This window comes from Octopus bimaculoides, chromosome 9 (assembly GCF_001194135.2).
Source record: "Octopus bimaculoides isolate UCB-OBI-ISO-001 chromosome 9, ASM119413v2, whole genome shotgun sequence".
NCBI lineage: Eukaryota > Metazoa > Mollusca > Cephalopoda > Octopoda > Octopodidae > Octopus > Octopus bimaculoides.
This window is the reverse complement of record NC_068989.1, coordinates 68,345,374-68,357,202: the sequence shown is the minus strand read 5'-3', so window position 1 is coordinate 68,357,202 and position 11,829 is coordinate 68,345,374. Positions and strand designations below refer to the sequence as shown.

Genomic DNA, 11,829 nt, shown 5'->3' with positions numbered 1-11,829 from the left:
TGTGTGTGTGTGTGTGTGTGTGTGTGTGTGTGTGTGTGTATATGTATGATTTATAGGTTGAAGCTGTACAGTCACGAAGCAGACCGGAAATATGTAAATATCACCCAACCCACCATCCGTTCACGACTTTCACAGCATCTTAAATGTGGGTGACATCAAATTAGTAAACCATTGATAAATTTCGCCTACATTGTCCAACCACAGAAGACAATTTAAGAGAAGGAATAATATTTGCTGTATATTCTTGCATTGGTTACCATTAAGTGCACAGTGTTTCATGAAGTGCGATAAAATCAATTACTTGTAGCTGGTGATCATAGCAATCAAAAGTCAACATCCACTCATTTGAAAATTAATACGATGAGGGAAGCAGTGTGGTATATTCTTGCCTCTTCCTGAAACAGCGATGAAGCAAATAAAATTTAACACAATTGAGAACAGTAACTAAGTTTGATACTCCATAGATCTACTCGCGCTCCTTGACATTCCGAGGAATTTCTTTCGCTTCTACTACAGTGCTCGCTTATTTGAAACACTAATATTTAATCTATTTCATTATTGGTCCAGTCTGTTTATTACTTTTAATAAATAAAATCAAACAACTTAAACCTGTGATTGACGATACATTATATAGATATACAGTAGCGTACAGTCGTATTTAATGTGTAACTGTTCTTATACTTAGTAATTTGAGTAGAATTGAAATGGTCTACTGGAACCATTATTGGATTTGCATCTCGTAAGATTTAAGGTAAAATACCATTTCGGATTTTTAATGGACAGTGCATTTATTTCTGCACACTTCAGTGCACTTTATCGAAGTATTGGCCGTATCTTCTAGCATTGTAACTGCACTCCTATTTCGGACAAGATTCAATTATATCCTGCTTAAAATAATATGAAACTGAAGTTATACTCCAGATTTTAATAAACTCTTGGGGCTAATATTTATATTATCATACATGTTTTAGAGGCTTACATCGGATGGTTGAGAGAATATGAACATTTCTATGTGTTTCTTTAAAAAATAAAATGGTCCTGACGTTTCTATATGCATTTCAGAATGCTCTTGTTATGAATAAATGCAACAGATGCTCTTTCTCAAAATATGAAAAGTATGGGATTTAAAATTTTAAAAATATGTTTGGTAAAAAGAGTTTTAAAAATATTTCTTTTGGTAATATATGCCGATTTCTTTAAACTAGTATACTCGAGGAACGAATGCCAACTTTAGGTGTTTGCAGAATTTGAGAGTCTCCATTGCTAAAACAAAATTGTTAATATGACAAGAAATAGTTTTCAATAAATCTATAATTCAGATACATATCAAGAAAATAACAGTCTGCAGCATACGTCAGTGTAGAAGGAGATATATTGGAAATGTTATAAGACTGTAAATTGCGTGATGTTTCAGGGTAAAGGTAAGCTTTGAAGTATCGTACTAGCGGTTGGAATTTGATTTGATAAAATATTTTAAAATTACTTACACTAGTTTTAGGAAATACATGCATATCATAAGTAGCCATTTCTTCTTTTGCGAAGCAAAATACTTGAGCCATATTGTTTGTACATTACAGATTGAAGTATTCAGCTGTAATTAAATGAACCACTAGATTGAGCGTATTATTAGATTATTAAATACCGTTGGCTTATAAATGCATCAGTAGAAGTTCGTTTATTTGGTTAGATTCCAGGTGTGACTTTGTTAGATCCAGCTGAAGATTATGACAGCCCATTCGATTCATTCGGATTATATGTTGAACCTCTTCTCTGTCAACTGGGCTGACAAGCTACTAAATGAAAAGCTGTCTTAATTTAATCCAAGACTGGTTAGCTTTCGTACAGTCGGTAAATGTCTCATTTACAGATCTTTATTTCGGAACATGCATTTTTGCCTTCAATCAGAGTATCCGGTATATATCTCCCTGAATGTTGAAATATTTTGTCTGTTAATTAACCAGCTTCCTGGGCGAAGCCCTGTGTTTTTATCTCATAAGTTTTACTGAGATATTTCTCCGATATAAAATATTACAAGTACCACTCCATAAGTATTTTTCTCTTAGGCTATTTCAAGAGCCTATATTAATTTACGACGAAATATGTTGTCTTAAAATGTGATATTGTCACTAATAATGTATGGCTACCTACACTTATCTCTACACTTTTTTAGTAAATGGAATCATTAAAATTTGGAAGAACATTCCACTAATGAGAATAAGAGTTCTTTTTATATAGAAGTTATTTAGTGTTACTTTCTCGGATAAAGAAATTTAAATTTTCACGAGAATGATTTTATTTTTTACTGCGGCAGATACCAATACCAACAGCAAAGTATAATCTTTAAGTTTCGCGTACTCTACTTAGTATGGGGAAATCAAAAGTAATGTTTAATTAAGTGAAATTAAAATAACCACAATGTGAAGAGAGAACATTAGCGTTAATGAAAGATACCTTGAAAAAGGACGAGAGAGAATTTCAGAAGTTCCAACTGACCAAAAATTTGATGGAGATATGTAAGAGACAGGTATGAGTTAGATTGTTGGAGAAAACTCCCGGGAATGTTTCCATTCAGTTGTGTTCCTTCATCGGAGTATAGTCAATCCACAGCTACCTCTAACTTACAGTGACTAATATAAGTTGTTCCTGAGAAAATAATTCACCGCTCAGTTGAATTAAAATCATATTAGCAGAAAATTTCCAAAATGATTGTTTTTTGCACATAAAACACAGAGTTAAATGCAGCCTAAAATATTGATTCTGATAAGTGAGATATGATTTTTTTATCAATCGAAATTACAGTGGTAATAAAAAGGTATTTTACGCAAATGAAAATTACTTTCAAAAGTGTCCAGGGAGAGAGTCCTAAAATTTCTATTGCTTACAAATTAAATAGATGTATGCAGCTTAGAGAGAGAGAGAAAGACAGAGAGAGAGAGAGAGAGAGAGAGAGAGAGAGAGAGAGAGAGAGAGAGAGAGAGAGAGAGAGAGAGAGAGAGAGAGGAAGCCAAATATAAAACTGCATGGGATTTTATAAATGTGTTATTTTTAGTTGATTTGTCATAAGATGTGTTAACAATAAAATCAGAAGTAAAAGTTTAGGTATTTTAATACTTTCGCTAACAAAGGCGACGAACTGGTAGAATCGTTAACACGCCGGCCAAAATAATTAGCAGCATCTCGTCCGTCATTACATTCTGAGTTCAAATGCTGTCGAAGTCGTCTTTGCCTTTCGGGGTCGATAAAATAAGTACCAGTTGATTACTGGGATCGATGAAATCGTTTTATCCCTTCCCCCGAAATTGCTACCCATGTGCCAAAATTTGAAACCCAAAACTTTCGCTAATATGGTGATTTGTAACAGGAAAATATTACTAGAGAGTAACTAAAAATTCCTTAGAAAAATGTCCTAAAATATTAACAATATAATTAAATGTATTTACTTCGATTGTGGCGAAGAACGCTGAATAATAGAAGACTTTCAAATTTGAAAGAGCAATGTGATTTTGATTTTAATCCTTTTTTGAAATCATTTTCCCTCTATTTCCTTTCATTGTGTACATGAAGAAAGCTTGAATGTTTTATTATCAGACCCCTCTACAATAATAGAAACTGCGTTACATATCTGCTTTCCCCCTTCTGTTTCAAAGGAGTGTTCGACACAATATCAGCTAGAACGTTAATGAGAACAAGAACAAGTTTGAGCATTAGTTGCACCAGTAAGTTTTATAGGCAACAATATTAAAAAAACAACTCCTTTTAATTATGAAACTATACGTTTCTAATATATTTTGATTTCCATGTATACCTTATTTCTATTGCATTCAATTTTCGTAAATACTATATTGCTATTGCATTCCCTTTTCGTATGTGCCTTATCTGATTTTCGTGTTACAAATTTTACCCGCATAACCCATTACTCTAGCAGTATATACTCAAATATTGTATAAAAAGAGAACAGCATCAGAAGAAAACAAAAAGTGCTTAGCTTAGTAATCAGAGGAAAAGAAAACTGGGGGTTACCTAATTTCAGATTTTTTTAAAAATATATTTCCAGGACAGTTACTAAAACAATCAATGAAACCTGCAGACGATATGAATGCAAATATTGACACCAAATGCCTGAGAATGTTGAATATGTTGAAACGAAGGAATGATGATTCTATTGCTTCATATTTCTTCCAGTAACGTTACCTTGTTGTTTATCAAGTTGTCTATAATAGAGAAATTGGTGACTAAATATGCAAGTACGATTTTTTTTTCATTTCAGCACACTAGGTAGAATAGTTATAATGTCTGAATTGCGATAAAGTTTGATAAATTTTGTCTGTGAGCTTTCTGTATTCACATCGGACTTATATAAATACTTGCTCATAAACAAAATGTCTCTAAGAACTTTACAGGAGAAAATTAATTCTTCGGTTACGTTCAGTAAAACTAGTGATAAAAATCGTAACTAACCATAATGATATTTATTCCTTCTTGTCATAGTAGAAAACAATGTCTCCTATTGACAATTGTTATATGAATTTAAAGAGTCTATAGGTTATTTTGATTACTGAATCCAGTAATATATATCTTATCTTATTTCAAAGCAATACATTGATCTAATTGATATAATTGTTTTGCAACAGTATAGTAGCGAGAATATTCGGTAAACTTAATACAGCAAGTTTTATTTAGCTGGCTTCCTTCAGCGCAGTTATTTTGTTGTTAGGTGCACACGAAAGATATTTTAGCTGGATATATTTCAATTGTATACCCATGACTTAATATTTCAGTAAATTATACACAGTAGTACTTTACATTTGGGTACACTTGAAAAGGTTAAAATTATGTGATATGAAGGCATCAGATACCAATATTAAATATACCTTTCGAGAAAGCTATCACATGTTCTCGATTAGAATTTTTCACTCAGTTCCTTTGAGATTCTGCCGTTTCTTTTGCCAAACGATAACAGTACAATGATCACTGTCTTCTTTGTAACAATAAGAAAAGATTCACACTAAATATGTCACTTCTATGATTAATAATTATCGTTCTGCCTCATATAAACGTGTCTGAGTAAAATACACACACACACACACACACACACACACACACACACACACACACACACACACACACACACACATGCATATACATATACGGGAAATTCACTAATGAAAAGGTTTTTTTTTCAATTCCAGAACAAAAATAGATCAAGACACTAACTACGATGCCATTAATAACAGTTAGGATTTATTAGAAAAAAAATTTTAAAAATAAGGACATGAAGGAAAATGAAGCAACTGTGTTGGGAAAAAATAGTGATAGAAACTTCAAAAGTCTTTCGCGAACTTTCATTACTGGTTTCGAACGCCAAAAACACAGTACTGTTTTCTTTCATTGCTCTCGCTGATTCAGACGTAGCTGTTGTGAATTGTTATCAGAGATGTTGTATTAAGAGTACATCTTTAGAAAGAGTAGATCTTTTACATTTCTGTTGATATTATTAGCAGTAAATAAATCAAAACAGAAGTTGAAGTTCTGAATGTATTTGATAGTAAGTGTATGTGATTGTGAGAAAACTTCCTCTACTCTTGAAGGGATAATAAAGAAAGGCTTTGTTTTCAATTTTCGTTGAAACAGTATTGTAAATATCAACTGTTCCTCAAGTTATTATGTGTTAATCCATTCCACAGGGCAACATTTATTGATAATGCTGTTTTAGTTTTTCAGGTCTGAATCACCACTACCTTGTTTTTCAGCTGATTCTGTCAAAATCGCGCCACTTAACGAGTCAGAGTCTCTCTTTCCACCAGGTAGAAATGCTCCCCCTAACGAGTCAAATGGTTGCCATAAATATGGCCTGTCATCTTGTCTCTTTATATTTGGTAGAAATGCTCCGCCTAACGAGTCAAACTGTCTCTTTCCACCAGGCATAAATGCTCCGCCTAACGAGTCAAACTGTCTCTTTCCACCAGGCATAAATGCTCCGCCTAACGAGTCAAACTGTCTCTTTCCACCAGGCATAAATGCTCCCCCTAATGAGTCAAACTGTCTCTTTCCACCCCCTAACGAATCAGATTGTCTCTTTCCGCCTGGCATAAAAGCGCCACCTAATGAATCAAAGTTCTTCTTTGAACCTGGCATAAAAGCACCACCCAAGGAATCGAAAGTACGTTTACCACCGGGCATAAAAGCTCCACCTAATGAGTCGAAGTTCCTTTTTCCACCTGGCATAAAAGCACCACCCAAGGAATCGAAAGTACGTTTTCCACCGGGCATAAATGCTCCACCTAATGAATCGAAAGTACGTTTTCCACCTGGCATAAATGCCCCACCTAACGAGTCGAAGTTTCTTTTACCACCTGGCATAAAAGCTCCACCCAAAGAGTCAAAGTTCCTCTTTCCACCTGGCATAAACGCACCACCCAAGGAATCGAAAGTACGTTTTCCACCTGGCATAAAAGCACCCCCTAACGAGTCAAAGTTTTTCTTTCCAACTGGCATGAAAGCACCACCCAAGGAATCGAAAGTACGCTTTCCACCTGGCATAAACGCTCCTCCTAAGGAATCAAATGAACGTTTTCCATCGGAATCATCCGATGAATCAGCACTGCTCCCAGCAGATAGACGTCTTCCACTTAATGAATGGCATGAACGTTTTCCCAAGCAACCACTCGTTAGATCAATACTACCTTCAATTGGTAAAATTCCTCCACCCAAGGAATCGAAAGTACGTTTTCCTCCTGGCATAAATGCACCACCCAATGAGTCGAAGTTTCTTTTTCCACCTGGCATAAAAGCTCCACCTAATGAGTCGAAGTTTCTTTTTCCACCTGGCATAAATGCCCCACCTAATGAGTCGAAGTTTCTTTTTCCACCCGGCATAAATGCCCCACCTAGTGAATCGAAGTTTCTTTTTCCTCCTGGCATAAAAGCCCCACCTAATGAATCGAAGTTTCTTTTTCCTCCTGGCATAAATGCTCCACCCAATGAGTCGAAGTTTCTTTTTCCACCTGGCATAAAAGCTCCACCTAATGAGTCGAAGTTTCTTTTTCCACCCGGCATAAATGCCCCACCTAATGAATCGAAGTTTCTTTTTCCTCCTGGCATAAAAGCCCCACCTAAGGAATCGAAGTTTCTTTTTCCACCTGGCATAAATGCTCCACCTAAAGAGTCGAAGTTTCTTTTTCCACCTGGCATAAAAGCCCCACCTAATGAATCGAAGTTTCTTTTTCCACCTGGCATAAATGCCCCACCTAACGAGTCGAAGTTTCTTTTTCCACCTGGCAGAAAAGCTCCACCTAAAGAGTCGAAGTTTCTTTTTCCACCTGGCATAAATGCTCCACCTAAAGAGTCGAAGTTTCTTTTTCCACCCGGCATAAATGCCCCACCTAATGAATCGAAGTTTCTTTTTCCACCTGGCATAAATGCCCCACCTAATGAGTCGAAGTTTCTTTTTCCACCTGGCATAAATGCTCCACCTAATGAGTCGAAACTTCTTTTTCTATGTAGCACGTGCATTCCAATTGGTAAATCTTTCACGGAATCTGAAAGTCTTTTATTCATATTTTTGCTGTCGGTATTCCAATAGGCTGCATCGAATTCATCATTTTTCAATTTTCCTATTGGTCCCTTATCGACCAATTGTCGCTTCTCGTTCTGCAATTAAAAAAGAAAATTGAATTATAAACAATTCGAAGAGCCTAGACTAAAGATCTATGGAGGTATAATAAGAATAATCATTTAGATAGACTGGTTTGAAGGGGAAAAAAACTTAGTTAAAGCGAAATATTTAACCCGTGGAATGATTATGTTGGCTGGCGTGTGCCTTTCTAAACCAGATAAGGTACTCATCTGATATGGATTAATAGTGTTTCCTTTAATGAGTATAGAAATTGAATTGATAAGCTTTCAACGACATGTCTGCAATAAACATTTGGAAATAAACATATTAAGTTACCATTAAATCAATGCGAATTTCAGCCTAAGATAATTGACTACATACGAGTAAATTCTACAATTACAGGGGGACATTCTCTGTCTCAAGGGTTGCGTTTACAATAATATCAGTAACAACAATTTTGAAAATGTTCCTATATTCCTACACACTTGGATTGAGGTCTTCAAATTATACTAAAGTAACAAGACTCTGAACACTATGATTCCACTGCATTAGGCTGATAATTTATTTATTAACCATGTAAGACCAAAAGGATGGTCACAGCTGCAATTCCTTTGATAATTAATTGGTTGAGGTCTTACCTTGGTCTGAACAATCATCACCAACCATTTTAAAGTGTTTTCATAGCAACAGTTGACAGCTATTATGTGGCTTCAAACTGTTTGGTTAATTTTTATTCTGAGATTCCATGACAACAAGCTGAATATTTTTGCTTACTGCTTTTATTGAATAGCGTAGAGCCTCAAAGCAACCAAACAGCCAATGGCAGTGTGAAAATATTAACATGAAACTTGAAACTATGTTGTACTCCAATGCACTTCATAACGATTTTATACAACTATACTATACTGAATTGTACAACACTACAATATTAAATGCTCCTACTTTATTCGAAAACCAGAGTACATCGGCATTTCTAGCCTGTAACATTTTCTAGTAAGTGCCGAGTTATTTATAAGCATATTTCTTCTAAAACTGATGGGTCAAAGCTATAACAAGTACTCGGTCAATCTTTGCAAAATGTCTATACAAAGAGTTACAATGCTTATATAATATTAAAGAAATAAACAAGTGTTTGTAATAGAAAAAATTACTATTTTGTAGGTAATAAAAGATTAAGAACAATCTCTGTATGCAGTATGTTTAAGAAGTTCGCTTAACAGCGAAGTAGTTTCTATTCCCACCGTGTGGGAACTTGAGCAAGAATATTGAACCAGAGCTCTGTTTCTGTAAGCTAATATACTTGATGAAGCAAGTGAAACTTATGTAATGCCAACTTTAGGTGTTTTCAGAATCTGAGAATCTCCATTTCTATAACAAAACTGTTAATATGGCACCAATATATACACCTCCTGTATATATATTTACGCGCGCACGTGTGTGTATGAGTGTGTGTGTGTGCATGCCTGTGTAAGTGTGCGTGTATGCGTGTATGTGTGTGTGTGTGTATGTGTGCGTATGTGTGTGCATGCGTGTGTGCATGTGTGTGAGCATGCCTATACGTATGAGTGCATCTTTGTGTTAAAACCCTATTCTCCTACGGCTTGACAACCAGTGCTGGTTTGTTTATGTTCTTGCAACTAAGTGCATCGGCAAAAGGATACCAATAATATAAGTACAAAATTTAACAAGTACTGTGGTCAATTTATTTGACCAAACCCTTGAAGGCGGTCCCCAGACATGACTACAACCCAATGACGGAAACAAGCAAAAATAAAGAAAGTATAGAAAAAACTATTGCCTGAGAACAAAATGATTTTTTGGTTTCACTTTTAGTCAGAAATTTGTGTATGGCTGCTTAAATGACGATTTAAGCAGTTCTTCAATATTGGTTCTTCAAGATTAATTCTTTTAAGTTTGGTTTGTTGAAAATTCTACACTGGTAATTTTTTAAAGGATTTCGGCGGAATTCTGATTTAAGCACCTCCATATAACCCCTAATATTCTTGTATTTGTATTTGTTTCAGTCATTTGACTGCGGCCATGCTGGAGCACTGCCTTTAGTCGAGCAAATCGACCCCACGACTTATTCTTTGTAAGCCCAGTACTTATTCTATCGGGATTTTTGCCGAACCGCTAAGTTACGGGTTCGTAAACACACCAAAATCGGTTGTCAAGCGATGCTGGTGGGGACAAACACAGCCACACAAAAACACACACACACACACACACACACACACATATATATATATATATATATATATACATACGACGGGCTTCTTTCATTTTCCGTCTATCAAATTCACTCGCAAGGCTTTGGTCAGCTCGAGACTATAGTAGAAGACACTTGCCTAAGGTGCCACGCAATGGGACTGAACCTGGAACCATGTGGTTGGTAAGCAAGCTACTTACCACACAGCCACTCTTTATCTTTTTGAATTTTCGTAAAATTTTTGTGAATTTGTTTTCAAAACAATGAAATTCATAATAAAAAAGCAATTAAAAAAAAAATTTAACCTTCCCTCCCACCCCGTAAATCTTAAAATTACTCTTTTTCGAATTTGTTTTTAAAATAAGAATTCAAAATACGGACAGTTTGAATTTTTTGCTTAAATCCCAGTAAGGGACCACTCTTGAGTGCATCATCATTCCATTAAATGTGTTTATGAGGAGGAAAAATATTGAAAAACAATACATCTCACAGTGGCAAAGAAACGTAGAAGGTATCAGGTGGTCGTGAAATGTGTTAAGAACAACAGCTAAATCACCCTTAAATCACACACAAAATCGTATGACGTCCCCCTTGTAGACACAAATTCTCAAAACGTTTCTGAAAATTCCAAATAATGAAAAAAGTTATGGAGGATGCTTATATCAAAATCCGCCAAATATCTTCCCGTTGTCATTTTGCTTCGTAGAGGCTCCTACCTAATCTGTAAAGTTCTTTGATCTGCCCTAATTGCTCTTCTCTGTTATGAAAACTGCTCCATCCGCGTGTTTACATATTTTGTAAGCTATAAATATACTTTTTGTTTCATCTCCTTCCCCCTCTCCACATTTTCACTTCTTCATCATTTTTCGTAAGCTGCACCCCAAGATACTTACAGAACACTTCTTGGTGCAGGTTCTTGATAGATGTATCATGATCAAGTTAGACCATCGAGTTTCTCATTATTATTATTATTATTATCATTATTATTATTATTATTATTATTATTATTATTATTATTATTATTATTATTATTATTATTATTATTATTATTATTATTTTGGTTTATCTCAGGTTCGGTCTTATTCCTGGTAGGGATTATGTGGCTAGCGGGTTACTACATATAACCGTAGGCATCCGCAAGTTTTCAGCAGTCTTTCAAGTGCTTAGGACCCTCCCGATAATCCTTGCTGTCTCTAAAAGACAAATTTTCTGTAGAACCTCTACCGGGAATTGTATTTCAATCTCCCTCAGCCATTTGTCTATATCTTGGTTTACTGTTCCCAGAGCACCAATTATTATCGGCACGTGCTTTACTGTTCGCACGCCCCAAATCCTTCCTATTTCAAATTTATGGGGAATATTTTTTGTTTTTCTTCCGCTTTCTTTACGATCCTGGAATCAAACGAGCATGATGGATCGATAAGTAAGCAACTTCGATATTCCTTAACTATGTTTGTAATACCTAGTCTATTGTTTTCTAATCTCTTGTCCGTTTGAATTGGAAAGTCCCACAAAATCTTACATTTCTCCGACTCTTGTACTCTTTTGACACGATAATTGTACCATGTGTTCCTAGCTTCAAATTGCCATTTCTGGCTCAGTTTCCAGTGTAAAATCTTTACAACCTGGTCGTGCTTTCATTTCTTGTATTCTTCCTGTGTGAACTTGGAGCATTCTCTCACAAATGTGTGCCACTGCCTCGTTCCAAGTTTCACAGGCTCTACATTTTTCTGATTATTATTATTATTATTATCATTATTATTATTATTATTATTATTATTATTATTATTATTATTATTATTATTATTATTATTATTATTATTATTATTATTATTATTTTATGTTTGACTTTTGTTTTGCATTTGTACAAGTTGGATCCAAGTCTCACCCAGAGACCTCAAGAGACAACAAGTTAGAAGTTCATGTAGGTGTTATGCCTAGGGTACCATATATTTGGATTTGTACAATTTTGTTCAAGTGAATGTTTAAGAAATCATTATTATTA

General features: G+C 35.0%; 1 protein-coding gene across 1 annotated transcript in view; it reads right to left on the bottom strand.

Moving 5' to 3' along the window:
• Positions 1-5,221: 5,221 nt before the first annotated feature.
• LOC106868044 (feeding circuit activating peptides) overlaps positions 5,222-11,829 on the bottom strand; it is a 43,499-nt gene continuing 36,891 nt past the window's right edge. Inside the window, exon 4 of the mRNA XM_052970922.1 lies at positions 5,222-7,650. Coding sequence (XP_052826882.1) covers positions 5,710-7,650 — 1,941 coding nt within the window. The 3' untranslated portion in view covers positions 5,222-5,709. The remainder of the gene's footprint in view (positions 7,651-11,829) is intronic.